This window comes from Anomaloglossus baeobatrachus, chromosome 6 (genome assembly GCF_048569485.1).
Source record: "Anomaloglossus baeobatrachus isolate aAnoBae1 chromosome 6, aAnoBae1.hap1, whole genome shotgun sequence".
Classification (NCBI taxonomy): Eukaryota; Metazoa; Chordata; class Amphibia; order Anura; family Aromobatidae; genus Anomaloglossus; species Anomaloglossus baeobatrachus.
This window is the reverse complement of record NC_134358.1, coordinates 173,983,635-174,001,135: the sequence shown is the minus strand read 5'-3', so window position 1 is coordinate 174,001,135 and position 17,501 is coordinate 173,983,635. Positions and strand designations below refer to the sequence as shown.

General features: G+C 42.2%; 1 protein-coding gene across 25 annotated transcripts in view; it reads left to right on the top strand.

Annotated features, from left to right (window-relative positions):
* The window catches only part of EPB41L3 (erythrocyte membrane protein band 4.1 like 3), a 311,036-nt gene that overhangs the window by 122,472 nt on the left and 171,063 nt on the right, over positions 1-17,501 (top strand). For all 25 annotated transcript variants that reach the window (XM_075314499.1, XM_075314519.1, XM_075314518.1 and 22 more), the window contains exon 4: positions 11,061-11,165. In XM_075314499.1, coding sequence (XP_075170614.1) covers positions 11,061-11,165 — 105 coding nt within the window. The remainder of the gene's footprint in view (positions 1-11,060; positions 11,166-17,501) is intronic.

Below are 17,501 nucleotides of genomic sequence, written 5' to 3'. Positions count from 1 at the left end.
TGTCCCGCAAAGTCCTATAATGTGATGGCAAAGGTACCTATTTACCTGGAAATTGTCAGTGCCAGCGTATGCGCAGTATAGGACTTTGCTCTGCCCTTAGTGGGGCACAGCTAAGTGCGCACTGTGTGACTGCAGATTTGTGAATCCTCCCAACGCACTCACCTCGCCCAGTAGTCATCTTCTGAACCTGCACAGTAAGGCCACTTTCACATTGCATTTTCACCTACGTACACCAGTCCTGTTGGGGCAGCCGTCCGAACACCCCCTCCGGCAAAACGTGGGATTGCTAAGAGGTTAAAATAGTTGCAACTATCCACACTTTCTAACAATGTTCATGACAGGCAACAACCAAAAACCGTACCACATGGAGCGTCCTCCACGTTTCCAAACACCGCTCAAAAACTCACTTGCTATCCTAACTACCAGTCAATCTCCCCTCTAGACAAATACAGAAGAGGCAGCAGGCAACTGAATATGTGACGGTTCTTCCGAGATTAATGTGGCCAATAGCCGTGAGACCCGTCTGCCCGTCAACAGATACCCCAACAAACCGGACACAGTCAGGCAATCAGTGCCACCCCCCCCTTCCCCCGAGACTACAGGAAGACTGCAGATTATGAAAAATCAGCAGACCTACCGTACTCTCGTTAGGAAGTGATCAAATTCCTGGGGTGTCCAGCACGTCATGCCATTCCAGTTGCCGGTTCATCAGGATTTCAGGTGTCTCTGTCTATTGACCCCACGTTGGGCACCAATAATGTTAGGGTGAACTTTTAATCAGAGATCACTAGTTGCCTACTGCCTGGTCTAATTGGTGTGGATCGAGTGCATGCTTGAAAAATGAGATCAGACACAGTCGGATATTCATCTTTCCTCGACAGAAGTCTGCCCATGCTCTGCTTTATTACAACTGAGCTTGCTCTGATATAACCTTGCAAAGGGGCATGGTCAGCCCCACAGTGAGCATACTTGGATGTGTCCATTGGTCAGTGGGTTGAACAATGTGTTAGTCCATGAGCTGATTGGTGGGCGTCATTGTAGGCGGGTCTATGATGTAATCGGATGGATCCATGGTGATGGTGATGGGAGGGACATCATCTGGTGGATCCATGCTGATGAAAGGGTCTGTGATGTCATCGGGGGCCATCTTGGCTTCCTCTTAAGAGTGACTGGCTTATGTATAGAGAATTCATTTCATTGAACATACTTCCCACAGTGCTCTATGTTCAGAGGTTAATTAAGTATTTCATCTTATGGCTCTCCTCAACAGTTGAACTTGGTAATAATGTCCACCTGTCATTTCATCCTAACCCAAAAGAAAAGAATGGCCTTGCTGCCCTCATCCACCACATCAAGTTATAATTACTGTTGGTGTTCATAGCAGGATCCAGGAAATGGAATGATTCTGATGTTCTGTGACTTTTATTCTTTTTGGGTAGGCATTTCCATTCTGCCAGCACTGTATGTTCTTGAACTTCCTTTCTATCCCTTCCCTTTATAAATTGCACCTGCCATTTTACAGTGGGTTGCCTGCCCCATACTAAAAGCCTGCCTCTCCGTGATGCCTGTATTCAGGTTTTGTCAGATTCCCTTTAAGATTTTTGAAGATTTTTTTTTTTTTTTTTTGCTTAGCATTTTTTCATTTTATTATTTCAATTTATATTGATAAAACTCTTTGGGCTGGAGTCACACTTGCGTATGACTTGCACGAGTGCAATGTGAGAAAATCTCGCATTGCACTCGGCCCCATGATAGACAATGCTGCAGCTCAGATCTGCGAGTTTTTCCTCATCCCTAAACAGACTGAGGATAAAATCACAGCATGCGATTGCCTGCGGGAGCCGTGTCTTTCACACCCATTCAAGTGTATGGGTGCAAGAAAAACATCGGACTGCACTTGGATGTTATCCCAGTGCTGGTTGATATACGCACAGGCTGACAATGGAAGAGAGGGGTGGATTAACCCCTCCCTCTCCTCTGCAGCGCCCGCCCTCAGCTTCACAGCTGTGACCCGATCGCAAGATCCGGTCACAGTCGCATGACACTCGGCTCACTCTCGCAGCAAACCCTGAGCCGGGGGTCATTAGCATATCTTAGTTGTTGCTCTCACATCGGATGCCATACGCTAATGTGACTCCAGCCTTACACAAAGTGTATATTGTACTGCTCAACTGAGATAAATTGCAGAAAAGCTTTAGTCCAGGTATGGTTGTATAAAACCCTGCTTCCTTTAGTAGGAAAAAAGGTAAAGGGAACCATGAGTAACATGAATCAGAGTCCGGCTGTACTATTGCACTTGTGTATGTTTTTACAAAATACTGAAAAAGCCGCTGCAATATTTTGAAAAGTTGGCCGAAGTCTACGTGGCTCTGCTGACTAATTCGAGGGTGGCCTCTAGTGGCTTCTCCCCTCTTAGCCCCCCCAGGCTTTCACTATATGTATGCTTAGGGAGTAACTTGTCAGTCAAAATCATCAGGGCGGGGAGGAGCCATCAGAGATGAGAATTGGACTTGTCAGCCGAGACACATCGTTCTAGGCCAGCTTCTCAAAGATTATTCTCTTTGCAACCTCTCAGCATTTTAGATTAAAACCTACAAAGCTGCAATAGGTCCGTGGTTCGGGCAGCATGAGTCCGGTAACTGGTTCCGAATTTACTGAAGTAGTGACTGTTTTTAAAGATTTCCTAGAGACACTAGCGTTAAGATTTTAGCATCCAATGTTACTTACACTTATATAAACTGCCTGAAATGTGCAAAGTATTGCATGAATTATAAATTTGGACTAATATATAGTATACTGCTATAATTTGTAATGATATTAGTTTGAAAGAATGTGTGAGAGTGTCTCCAATAACCTAACCAAGGATTGTCCTTACTGTCTCCTAATACTGCAGCTGGTGTTTAGTAAATGCTGTAGCCCATTTACAGCTTTTCATTAGTCATCCACCCATGGCAAAGCAGAGCATATAGTAGAAATTATAATGAGACCCCTTACTTCACACAAGGAAAATCTGTTATTCCGTATGTCTTTATAAACAAAAAGGAGTATGAGAATGTAGCTCAAGAGAGGGGAAACATATGGTACACGTTCCTTAAGGAAATATTTGTTGATTGTTTCCCCATTCTATTGAGCCACACTCCAATCCTCCTTTTTATGTAAAAAGAGGTAAGGAAGAACAGATGTGAACATAATTAAACCTAGGCCCTTATAATTCTTGGGGTATACTGCCAATCCATAGACAACTTGTTCTGTATTGATCTTTTTATACCCCAAACTAATGTCATGTAAGTTGCATGTAAAAGTGCTTTTATGTTGATTAAATCCTTACTTTGCTTGTTGAAACCATTTTTGATGGTTTAAGGCGTGTGCACACGTTACATTGTTTATCTGGGACTTTTTTGTATTTTTTTCTTACGGGGCTAAGAACCTGCTTGATAGATGCTAACTACCTGCCTGTTGTCTCTGGGCTCAGAGTGGTCATGGATCCCACCTGCTGGTGATTCTGCTGCTTCACTGACCTCACATCAGCAGGGCAGCTCTTCCTCTTTCACTCATTCGACGGGGCAGCATACTGAGTGACAGCCGGCTCCACACAGGTAGCAGGGAGGCGATTGGTTATCAGCATGACATCAGCAGAGATAGGGCAGAAAGGAAGAGAAAGAGCTGCTCTGTTGACGTGAGGTCAAATGAAACGGCAGACTCCTCTGCAGGAGGTCCATTAGTGCTCTGAGCCAGCGAAGATCAGCAGCAGGCAGAACAGGCAGGCAGTTGGAACAAACTGCCTGGAAGTTCTTATTACCATAAGAAAAAAATACAAAAGTCTCTGATAACCCCTCTTAATATATTGTCTCTTGTCAATAAAAGCTCTGCAAAAAAAGTGTTTTACGTGCCTTTGTGATTTTTCTTTTTTTTTTTTTTTTATTCGATAGTCAGTGGTCAACATACTGTGTAATCAGTCCGCAGTTTTTAGATTGAGAGCATGTTCCACAGTATATGTTTGCAGAGTAGGCTGTCAAAGTATTGGGGACTGATTACATTATACTGGGTGGTGATCTTAAGGGCTTGTGCCTATTTTAAGTTTTTATAGTGTTTTTGACGCTGCATATTTTCTCTGCATCAAAAACGCAGTGTTTTACAGTTCAAGCAAAGCGGATGGGATTAATAGAAATCTCATGTCCACTGTGCTTCTTCTTTACACTGCGTAAACTCATTTGTGGTGCGTTTTCCAAACCGCAAGTTCTGTCTGCAATAAAGTGGACATCATCTTCGAGCTTTTTACCTCGAGCAATCTATCCTTCCTGGGCCTCATCGAAACATGGCTGACACCCTCCGACGCAGCATCCCCTGGTGTGCTGTGTTACGGTGACCTTCACTTCACCCACACAATACATATTGCCCACAGTATCAGCTGACTGGTTCCCTTTAAATCATTGCAATCATTGAATCCTAAGGGTGGCGTTACACGAGACGATTTATCGTGCGATCGCATGAGCGATCGCACCCGCCCCCGTCGTTTGTGCGCCACGGGCAATTTTTTGCGGAAGGGAGAAGGTGGGCGGGATGTTATGTACCGCTCATCTCCGCCCCTCCGCTTCTATTGGCCGGCCGATTAGTGACGTCGCGCTGACATTGCTGTGACGCCGAACGCACCTCCCCCTTAAAGGAGGGATTGTTCGGCGGTCACAGCGATGTCGCCGACAAGGTACGTGCGTGTGAAGCTGCCGTAGCGATAATGTTCGCTACGGCAGCAATCACCACATATCGCATGTGCGACGGGCGCGGGTGCTATCGCGCTGGACATCGCTAGTAATTGCTAGCAATGTCACAACGTGTAAAGCCCGCCTAAGGCCAAGGTCACATTTTTGGTAATCATCTGTTTCAATTTAATCCAGTAAGTAAAAAAGGATCTGTTTCAAATTAAGGAAAAATGGCTACATAAAGGATCTGCTTTCCATTTCCTTCAATATAAAAAAAATACAAACAGATCCACTTGCAGTCTGTTTTTTCAGCTGAATAGGATAACTGAAGTGAGCACTAATATATATATATATTCTGCGTGCAAGCCAAAAAAATACATACTATATCAGGATAAGGCTGCACATCAAACTTAGATAATGGTATAATGCCTCAAGCATATGGAAAAATATTGAAAAATACAATGAAAAATGCTACTTGCTAACTTGAACATGTGAATAATGAATTGTATACCTGCCATGAATATTAGGAAAAAGGAGATATTTAGCAATCGCATTGATCAATGTAACTGAGCCCCAAAACCTCGTCAAGGTATATCTCTATATTGGGGTCCCTAGCTATTTTGTTTGGCTTGCACTCAGAATATATATATTAGTGCTCACTTCAGTTATCCTATTCAGTTATATGTAGTTTTTTTTCTGAATGTGAACACAGCTCTGCCCCTTTCGGCCATGTTTTTTCCATCTCCTATATAAGACAGTCCTTGGTTACCCCTCTCCACCCACAGCAGTTTTTAATTGCAATGAGATGACACACAGTTAGGGTCACAGAGCTAGGGACCCCAATATAGAGATATACCTTGACGAGGTTTTTGGGGCTCAGTTACATTGATCAATGCGATTGCTAAATATCTCCTTTTTCCTAATATTCATGGCAGGTATGCAGTTCATTATTCACATGTTCAAGTTAGCAAGTAGCATTTTTCATTGTATTTTGCAATATTTTTCCATATGCTTGAGGCATTATACCATTATCTAAGTTTGATGTGCAGCCTTATCCTGATATAGTATGTTTTTTCTGCTGGACAGAAAGTTCTATCTGTACAACTTTTGTATCCAACTAATTCCCACTGGAACCATTTCAAACAGATGATTACTGGACATGTGAACTTAGCCATAGCACCCTACATTTTATTGTGGCTGTAGCCAAATACCTAATGGGAATGAGAAACTGCAGCACCTAAGTAATGTGCGGAGCTTCACTAGGGACATTGCTTACATCCAACTGCTGCAGGTGCAGATACAGCTGATACAATCAAAATCACAGTGATGTTAATCCTAGACAACCCCTTTAACAATGGTCTTCACATGTTAAACTTGCGTCAGCTTGTGGTTTATGTAATTATATGTTACTATGTAAGAAAACAATACCACCATTGTGAAATCTATTAATACAGTAGAATGATCACCGAGAATTCTACAACATAGCCGGCATATACTCCAGAGAAATCCACTGGATGTATACTGAGGGTCTGTTCCATTTATGTACATCTCCAAGAGGTGCAGGCAAGACATCTGTGGCACATAGAAAGCGTGCAGAATTCATGTTAACGCCGCAGTTATTGGGACCATTAAGACTCAGTGATTGTTTTAGGTAGATTTCTGAGATATGTGCCATCATCCGACTCTTTTTCACTGAAAGCTACATACCACCTGTGTCGCTCTCCATTTTATGATGGACAGTGGAAACAGAGGCCCTGCTGCAGGATGTCACCTCTGCTCTCAAATGTCAATCAACAAGTTCTGGGTGGAGCACATGCGGAGCCAAGGACTGCAAGCTCGCTAATGTGTCCACTAGTAAGCCTAATATGCGTATGATTAAATCACTAATTTTTGTGCCACAGGGCATCAGATGATGACTGAATTAATATGTTTGGAAATGTGGTACCTTGTTCTGTCTTTCATCACCTCATATTTCCTAGGGAAACCTTGCTGACAAATTAGGTGTGAAAGGTATAAGAAAAGGCTCCTCTATGTCTGTCTTTAGTATAAAAAAAAATAATTCTATGTAGCTTTGTCTGTAATGATGTTCCAATATAAAGGATCCCCTCCCCCCAATACAATTTATTTTTATTTGATGTCCTACAGCAAAATAGATCGGATGATTATGTGGGTTCAAATGTATCAGGAGGGTAAAAAGCCATAATATATAATATGTGACAGTACTTGTGATTAGAGCTGATAATTACTATAATTAAAACATTCATTCTGTGCTGATGGCCTTGTACGAAGGACAAAACTGTTCAATAACACTAGGAGTCTTAGGTTATTTTTAATAGCCCTGATATCCACACGGGAAGACTTTCAAGAGTCACCGTTCCTTATGTAATTGTCAGCAGATATTCCCGATCTGTATTACTAAAGTTTAATAGCTTCTTGCTGTGATAAAAATAACTACGGCATAGGAAATCTGGAGAGCTACACCATACTTCTTGCATAGCAGTCACTCTTTTGTAAACAGATTTCCCAAACTGAGCCATGAGTTGGTTAATAAACCTTAGTATTTGTGGACAGATGAAATTTCATGTGCGAGGTGGACGGCCAACAGGGGGATCCATTGCTGTTTGCGGAGTAGTAAACTCACAAAACTCTTGCCATACACCTTGCCATAGCCTTCCTTATTCAAAATCCCTTTTACCTTGTACAAATCTCCCACTTTACCAGCACCAAAGCAACCCCAGACCATCACATTACCTCCACTATGCTTGACAGATAGCGTCAGGCACTCTTCCAGCATCTTTTTAGTTGTTCTGTGTCTCACAAATGTTCTTCTATGGGATCCAAACACCTCAAACTTCAATTTATCCGTCCGTAACACTGTTTTTCCAATCTTCCTCTATCCAATGTCTGTGTTCCTTTGCCCATATTAATCTTTTCCTTTTATTAGCTAGTCTCAGATATGGCTTTTACTTTGCCACTCTGCCCTGAAGGGCGGCATCCCGGAGTCACCTCTTCATTGTAGACGTTTAACACTGGCATTTTGCAGGTACTATTTAATGAAGCTGCCAGTTGAGGCGTCGATATCTCAAACTAGAGACTATAATGTACTTGTCTTGTTGCTCAGTTGTGCAGCGGGGCCTCCCACTTCTCTTTATACTCTGGTTAGAGCCTGTTTGTGCTCTCCTCTGAAGGGAGTAGTACACACCGTTGTAGTAAATCTTCAGTTTTTTGGCAATTTTTCGCATGGAATATCCTTCATTTCTAACAAGAATAGACTGTCAAGGTACACAGGAAAGTTCTCTTTTTCTGGCCATTTTGAGAGTTTAATGAAACCAACAAATGTAATGCTCCAGATTCTCAACTAGCTCAAAGGAAGGTCAGTTTTATAGCTTCTCTAAACAGCAAAACTGTTTTCAGCTGTGCTAACATACTTGCACAAGGGTTTTCAAGGGATTTCTAAACCTCCATTAGCCTTCTTACACAGTTAGCAAACACAATGTACCATTACAACACTGGAGTGGCCCCTATACACCTATGTAGATATTGCATTCAAAACCAGACATTTGCAGCTAGAATAGTCATTTACCACATTAACAATGTATAGAGTGTATTTCTGTTTAATTTAATGTTAGCTTCATTGAAAAAAAATGTGCTTTTCTTTCAAAAATAAGGAAATATCTAACTGACCCTAAACTTTTGAACTGTAGTGTAACTTCCCCATGGTTCTACAGGAATTATGTCATGTCATATCTAATGGCAGGAATAGTTGTAGGCTGAAACACCGGAACAGTTAAGCACTGGTCGTGTTCAATTACCATGTTCTACACTATAGGAAAAGCTCCTGAATTGCATGCAATTGCAGAGTTATATTATTGTTTGTTCAGCCCTGAGAGGTGTGTGCAAAACACATAGCGTACTCAAATGAAGGAAAATTGCCCACATTTTCTGTTTCCAAGTAACTGCACATTTAACATTTCCATCAAGCACACAGAATAGTAATTTTTGTAAGCAGTGCAAAATCCTATTGAATCCAAGATTATTTGTGTTTTATGGTTATATTTTATAAGAGTATGTAAGGTGACAAAGAATGTGTGCAATGCATGTTTATATGTATTTTAATTTTCTTAGTTTATCACCAAAAAAAAACTTGTGTAAAAATTTAATTACAACAAATATTGATTGAAATGCTTAGTTTTGTATACACCAATGGAGAAGTTAAATAATTTAGTTAAATTCTTTTATATGTATGTAGCATAGATATTTGTGCTGTGTTTTTTGCTTGCCACAGTGCAAATGCTGCAGTCATATCTATTTATCTGTCTACTTCCTCCAACCTAAGAGATAAAGGACTGCAGTATTTCAGTTATCCTATTAAAATTTGGTGTATAATTTGCAAGTAAATGAATATTACAGCACAGAGCACTTATTTTTCCATTTCAAATTGAAAATCTTTATTTAAACAGTTATGGGATCGGCGATAATGTTTAGATCGGTGGGGGTGCAACCACTGGTAACACCTCCAATCAGAAGAATGGGGCACTTTTTTGCCTGTTAGAAAAAGGCAGCAGTGCACATGATCAATAGCGCTGTTTATTCTTTACAGTACTGCCAGAGTGCTGTATAACTTTTTCCTGTTGGAACCTTTTAAAGGGAACCTGTCACCACTTTTTTGGCCTATAAGCTGCGGCCACCACCATCGGGCTCTTACATACAGCATTCTAACATGCTGTATATAAGAGCCCAAGCCTAGGGTATAACATAAAAACACTTTATAATACTTACCTAACGGTCGCGCAGTGGGCCTTATGGGCGTCTCCTTTGTCTAGTGCCAGAATCGCCTCTTTTGGCCATCTTTGATCTCCTTCTTCTCTAGCCGCAGTGCATGATGGGTCCGACGTCATACACTCTCGCCGGCATTCAGCTCCTGAGCAGGCGCACTTTGATCTGCCCTGAGGAGGGTAGATCAAAGTATTGTAGTGCGCCTGCGCAGGACCAGCGAGTGTGTACGACGTAGCCGCGTCATGCACCCAGGCTTCAGAAAGACGAAGAAAATGGGCGAAAGAGGAGGCCAGGTCCGGGAAGGAACAACCACGGGAAGGGCAGTCTCCAATCAAGGAAACCGCCTATACCAAAACATGGTCTCCATCCACAGACAGCTGTTTCGGGGTATTTGCCCCTCATCAGTGTGGAGTAGGAAACTGGCTAGTGGGATCAATGCCTAGTAGAAGACTACATAGGTAAGGATGGTTGACCTCGGGGAGATCAACATCCTGGCTAGTTTCCTGCCAGCGTTGAGAAACATGTGATGGTGTCTCCACGGTGTTGGATGTTGATCTCCCCGAGGTCAACCATCCTTACCTATGTAGCCAATCACAACTTGGCAGCATCTGAAACATCAGTGCCTGGGAAGCAGGGGTGAGATTGCATACCCCTAGAGACGACTGAAAAAACATCTAATTTGACTGCAAGATTTTACATTGTGTGCTTCAGAAGAAATAAATGTTAATATTTTTGCAATTAAGTGACCCAACACAAAATGAGAAGAGCTCACGGATTTCTACATGGTATTTGGCTTTATTTTTTCAAGCAAGTGACTGGTGTTCAACAATTTTTTCTTTTTCTTTTTTTTTTAATAGCCCATTGCCTAGAAAACCAACCACTGCTGCTATCTAGCTTGTAAACCCTGCATTGAAGCTGGCTATGACGAAGCTGGCCAGCAATCTTGGCCTGCTTCAACATAGTGCTCACAAGCTAACAAAAACAGGTTGTAAGCACTGTACGGGTCTAGGTTTTCGAGATTTCACCATAAAAATGTTAATATCTAAAGAATGGCTGAAATTTTTAATAAACAGCAAATTGAAAAAATATTCATCACCACCAATGTATGAAGATGGGAATGAATAACCTTTTGAGTAAAATATCTCGGCTCCATTTTTTTTGCCAAGAGGACACAGGTCAATTACTAAAAACAGCATCAAACTCTTGCTTCTTCTGAACAGGTGGTGGTGTAGTTCTATGTAAAGATTTGAGTGCTTGCGGGAAACGCAACATGGTTCTGACTACTTATTTATTAGTCCCACTGAACTTAATATATAGAAACAATTAATTAACAGCATTCATCCATGATATTGCCAATCACAAACTACACAGGGGAAAATAATAGAAAATCAATTAACACTCGGTAACGGCAAAAAAAACCTTCTGTCTTAGCTAAAATTGGCTATTATTTTATGCCTGACATTTTCAAGAATGTGCTTGAGCTTACTTAGAATTTTCTCTGTGCTATTTTAGCATTACTGGGAATTACACGGTAGTGAAATGTGTAAGTGTTTGTAATAATGTAACCGTATTCTTTCTTTTTTGCAGAAACGGTCGAAAGGTCAAGTTCTTTTTGATAAAGTGTGTGAACATTTAAACCTACTGGAAAAAGACTATTTTGGCCTAGTGTATAGAGATTTGGAAAATCAAAAGGTAATTTTATTTTTGTTTTTAATAAGAGAGCTTCCAGATGGTAACTGTAAGATTAAAATCTTGTCTGTTTGTCTGTACTACCTAATGATACCAGTGTATTAGAATAAAACTTATTATAAATGTAACATCTGTGCCGAATTCTGCTTCGGACGCTAGGAAGCGCTACATGGTAGTTGTGGGTGTTGCTAGATATAATAGTCCTGTTTTATTCCTGGGACTTGTGGTTCTGTCCAGTCTGGAAGCTATCAGGTTAATATTATTGTCTTGATTTCTGTCTGCTGTCAGAACTGGGTGGGGCTGTTCTATATGAACCCGAGAGAGCCATCTCCCATTGCCAGTCAATAGAGATTTTATCCTGCTTTGTGCCGCTCTCCTGTGCTTAATTTTCCTGTTCATTAAACTCAGCTTTACATTTGAGTACCCGCTTGTTGTTGACTCTGTTCCTGACGTGACTTCCTGGATCTGACCCGGCTTCCTGACTGTCCTTCTTGCACCTTGCGCCACTGAACAGCAGCTGACTCTGTGGCCCTTACCCAGGGATCTCTGTTTAAGTCCAGATCCCTGTACTGGGGTTTAAGGGTGAAGGCCAGGGCAACCCTTAAATTATGGGAAACAGATTAGCTTGCACCAAGCCTGTTTGTGGTAACCATTTTGGAGTTGCCAGGTGACTACTAAATGTGCGCTCATGATAATAAATTTACATATACAGTATGTCCAACTGGCATTTATCAGCCCAATCATTCACAAAACATGTTTCCCAGACAGTAAAGTACCGAAGTCCCCAGGCTATTTCTCATTATGATACATTATGTAAAGTAATTCTACTTTTGTTTTATGGATGGGGTGTATTTATTATGCATAATTCTGTTGCATACAAAAACTGAAACTATTATAATTACCTTATAAGAATTAGGTTATTAGCTCATATGAGCTAACACCTTTATGCTGCACTGCTTAGTTTTCAGCCATATTTTGCAACTTCAATATATCTATTATGTCTGTTAAATCCTTTCACAATTGAAAATGAGAATAGGAAATGCAAGCAGATTAGGGACAAAACATATCACCAAGACAGTAATTACCAGAAGGACTTTACCTTTAAAAGTTGACGTCACTTGAAAAAATAAACTTCTCTAGCAGTGGAGCTCATTGTTGTGTTCTTTTCTATCACTAATAAGAGAGCTTTGGGTTATGTAGTAACTTATCTACTTCCAAACAGACTGTTTGTTTGTTGTTTTTTTTTATAAAAAACATATTCACATCAACAGCTATTTTTTTTTTTTTTTTTTTTTTTCAATTTAAGTGTTTTATTGGTTTTCATGAAAAAAAAAGGACAACAACACGGGTCATGTCATACAGATACATATTGCATAACAACTATGAGAACCAGGACCATGAGGTCCAACAGGTAAAGGAAAGAAGGGAAGAGAGGGGGCTGGAGGGCATTGCACATAGGCGATATTGTGACAATTATCCACTACAACACCTAGAGAAGCTCCTGGCGCACAGAGTCCCCCTTCCACCCGTCTCTCACTCTCCTAAAGGAAACTTACCATAAAAGAAACTCCTAAAAAGAAAGGTCAGAAAGTGGAAAGAGAAAGGGAAGAAAACAGAAAGGGAGAAAGAGTATCGAAAGAGGGTGCCATGGGTCCTTCACCTGCCCGCCATGTTTATGTAAGGAGGTAAAAGGTTCCGATCAAAAAGGGGATTTGGGTCATGTCATGGGTTTGAGCCAGATCCTGCCAAATAAGACTCCCAGTGGGACCATTTTGTGACCACAGACTCTGCATCCCCCCGCGACTGGGCCAGAACCCTCTCCATCCGGTATATTGCATTCACCTCGTCAGTCCACTCTTCCAGGGTGGGGGAGTCTGCCTTCTTCCAGTGACGGGGTATAACCGTCTTGGCCGCCTGTAGGAGGTGTCGCAGAACAGATTTTTTGTACGCAGCCTGCGGCATAGGGAACATGTAAAGCAGAACTGCCTCAGGGTGTCTAGGCACGGTCACTCCTGAAACCTCTTTGATCGCCTCTAGCACCCCCTCCCAAAAGGACTGCAAGGCTAAGCACGACCACCATATATGCGTCATGGTGCCCCCCTGGCTTCCGCACCTCCAACAATTGTCTGGGGTCTCAGGCCACCACCGATGCAGGAGGGAAGGGACCCGATACCATCGTGATATAACTTTATAACTGGTCTCCTGGGACTTAGTAGCAGTCACCGACTTGTGTGACAAGTGGAAGCATCGCCCCCATTGTTCTCTAGAGAATGTTTGGTTGAGTTCCCCCTCCCATGCTCCGCAAAAGGGGGGGAGATCATCCAAGCCCCCGGAGACCAGCAATTTGTATATAACTGAAATGTTGTGATTCGGGGCAGTCGTTGATCAACAGCTATTTTAAATTGACTTGAATTTCACATTTGATTTGTTAAAAATTTTATATAATTATCATAAAGCATACATTAGTGTGCACACCAGGCTTCTATCAACGTGTTTCTGTTAATTGGGATAATTTATGGCATAAAATAAATATCTGAAGTTTGATGTTGTCTAAAATCTAAATATAGGTACTTTCAATTTTAAAGAGAACCAACCAGCAGTATTTTCATATATACAGTATAGCCAATCCTATTCTGGTGCTAGGATGCTGAATGTAACCATACCTTTTGTTCAGAGATTGGATGTTTTATTTCAGAAATATGTGCAAGTAAAGTTCCAGAAATGCACTGCTATTTGATTGACAGGTGCAACAGTAAGGGAATAAGCGGGTCGGGTCTTGCTATCAATTCCTGCCCCGTCTGTCTGCCTACATTGGAATTAATGTATATGACAGTGGCAGGTAGAGGAAGGCTAGAAAGGCTGACGGGGAAGGGAATAGATAGCAAGTCCCGACCCACATATTCCCTTCCTGTTGCACCTGTCAATCAAATAGCAGTGCATTGCTGGAACTTTACTTGCACATATTTGTGAAATAAAACACCCAATCTCAGAACAAAAGGTATGCTTACATTCAGCATCCTAGTGCCAGTATATTATCAAATAGGTCATAGACAAAAAGGGGAAAATACAGTATTTCAATTTTCGTCATAATGAATTCTATCAAAATCCCCGTATGGGTAATATTGTGGAATATACTCCCAGAATTGAACTAAATACTTTGTGCTGAAAACACGTATAGGAGACTTATTCATGTATAAAAAACTACATTTTATTTTTGAACAAACATACAATATTTAAAAATTCATTTTCCATATAGTAAATACATGAGGTAACAGGTGGATTCAATCACACCCACCCACCAGGGAACTAACCAGGTTTAACCCATCACTACTCCATATAGCTAGGTAGCATAATAAATAAATAAACTATGTATAAATGGAGATACACTACAGGATCAATTGATCACTGTATAATGAAAAGCATTCCAAACTTACCCATAGTGTATAGATGGAGAGCCTACAAGTGGTAGTTGGGTGTGTTGGGTGGGTGAGTGAGTAACCTTTATCCCGGACGCGCATGTCGCAAGTGTGTCATCAGCAGGGTGCAGCCGAGTGGATGTGCCACTCCTCACACTCTCCATTTTTTTTTTTTTTAAACATAAATTTTTATTACATTTTTCAGAATTATTACAAAATGTCTAACATTTGAACAAGAATAAATTCACCTTACCAATTTACCCACCCTTGTCTTAACCCACCCTCTTTTATTCCCACTTTATCCCCCCCAACATTTTTAATACGCTGAACACCAGGTATAAGTCGCAAAAGAACACACAGCTCCTCTATATTCTGATTCCCGTTTGAAGCCCTATTTCTCTGAAACCCTCGTCTCGCCCTACTGTTGTGTCTCTACTGCGTGTGTATTTTCAGCTTTCCCAATGTGCCTTGCAAGTCTCCCAGTAGATACCATTCCGTATTAGTGAAAGGAGATACCACTTTCCGTATTTCTGCAACTCCAAACTGTTGTACTATAAATCTCTTCCATTTTTTAAAAAAGTTTCACACTCTCCATTTTATATCCATATGTATCGTTGATTATCGGTGACATGTTTCACGTGTTGCGTCGCTGCTATAGCAGCTCATGCGCGCAGGACGGGAGACCCGGAGCTTGCGTCAGCGCACGGCAGCCCTCACTCCCGAGGCGCACGTCAGAGGGAATTCCCTCGGTGACGTCACTCGACGCCCGGAAGTCACATCCTGCGCGCACGCGCAGCAACAGCGATCACACACGGGAAGGTTGTCACAGAGACCAGCACAAACAAACATAGGTAAGAGACGTCTAATTCATTCTAACATATTTGGAGGGAAAAACAACCCACCCATCTGCTCACCACATCTAATGAACGTATGGAAATATATATCAAAACAATGATGGACAGGAGGCTGCTCGACTGTTCCTTGAGGGTTGTGGGTGGGACGGCGCTGTTCATGGACTGATTGTCGAACTCCTGGAATTCGCCCTGACGCACAATGTGTTTGTCTTTTAAAGAAAGATTCTATTTGCAAAGACATGGCATGGCCATGGGGGCAGCATGCACACCATCTTATGCCAATCTATTCTTAGGCATGTGGGAATGGCGACTATTCAAAAATAAAATTTAGTTTTTTATAAGTCTCCTATACGTGTTTTCAGCACAAAGTATCTAGTGCCAGTAAAGCAGTGGTGTTACTTTATATATAAAAATCCTGCTGGTTGTGGCCTTTAAAGGAGTTGTCTGGTCTACACCCATACGTCTGCAGTCACTTGCAGACTTATGAATCCTCACATCACACACGCAGTGCGCTATGAAGATTCGGCAGTTTTAGAGTCAAGAACAGCGGTTATGTGGCTGCGAGTGTGCGACATACATACTCCCAATGAGAATCCAAGTAGAGGGATGCAGCTTCACTCAATGCAAATGTATTGAGCAAGGCCGCCTCCCTCTAGTTGAATCCGCCATGAGTATTTGTCGCATATTCGGCCATATGACCACCATTCCTGGCTCTGAAACTTGCAAATCCTCACAGCACACTGAGTGTGTGATGTGAGGATTCTTAAGTTTGCAGTCACATAGAATGGCTGACTGCAAACTTATGGATTTAGACCAGACAACCCCTTCAATTTCTTCCTGGATGACCAATGTACCTTGAATATATTGTAATCCTGTAATTCTATGGTAATCAAGTACCGTATTTTTCGGACTATAAGACGCACCGGACCATAAGACGCACCCTGGTTTTAGAGAAGGAAAATAGGAAAATAAAATTTTAAGCAAAAAATGTGGTCATGACACACTTATGGGGCGAGGATCTGCTGCTGACACACTATTATGGGGGTAATGTCCCCAAATTCTCTAGTAAGGTACCCCATCCTGGTAATGATTCTCCTGCCTTGTATATAATCCCCATCCTTATATATATTTATTTATATATATATATATATATATATATATATATATATAATGTGTATGTATGTATGTATGTGTGTGTGTGTGTCCCTCATCCTGCTATAGGTCCCCCATCATCCTGCTATATGTCCCCCATCATCCTGCTATATGTCCCCCATCATCCTGCTATATGTCCCCCATCATCCTGCTATATGTGCCCCATCATCCTGCTCATATGTGCCCCATCATCCTGCTCATATGTGCCCCATTATCCTGCTCATGTGCCCCATTATCCTGCTCATATTTGCCCCATCATCCTGCTCACATGTGCCCCATTATCCTGCTCATGTGCCCCATTATCCTGCTCATATTTGCCCCATCATCCTGCTCACATGTGCCCCATCATCCTGCTCACATGTGCCCCATCATCCTGCTCACATGTGCCCCATCATCCTGCTCACATGTGCCCCATCATCCTGCTCACATGTGCCCCATCATCCTGCTCACATGTGCCCCATCATCCTGCTCATATTTGCCCCATCATCCTGCTCATATTTGCCCCATCATCCTGCTCATATGTGCCCCATCATCCTGCGGAACACACATAAAAAAAATAAAATAAACATTTATATTCACCTTGCCTCGCTCCACGCAGCGTCGCTCCTCCTCCGTCTGTGCCGGCAGCGCTGTGTGGAGCCGGCCACGCTCCCTGCTGCACCGCGATCTCCTTCTGTCTGTGCCTGCGATGCTGTGTGGACACGTGCGCACACGTGCGCACAGCGATGACGTCATCGCTGTGAGCCCCGTTAGTCTCTACACAGCGTGGCCGGCAATCAGGAGGACATCGCGGTGCTGCGGGGAACGGTGAGTAATGTGTACTGATTCACTGCACCCCGCGCTGATGATGATGCGCGGGGAGCAGTGAATACAGCCGCACATGATCACTCCTGGCTGTAGTTGCCAGGGGTGATCAC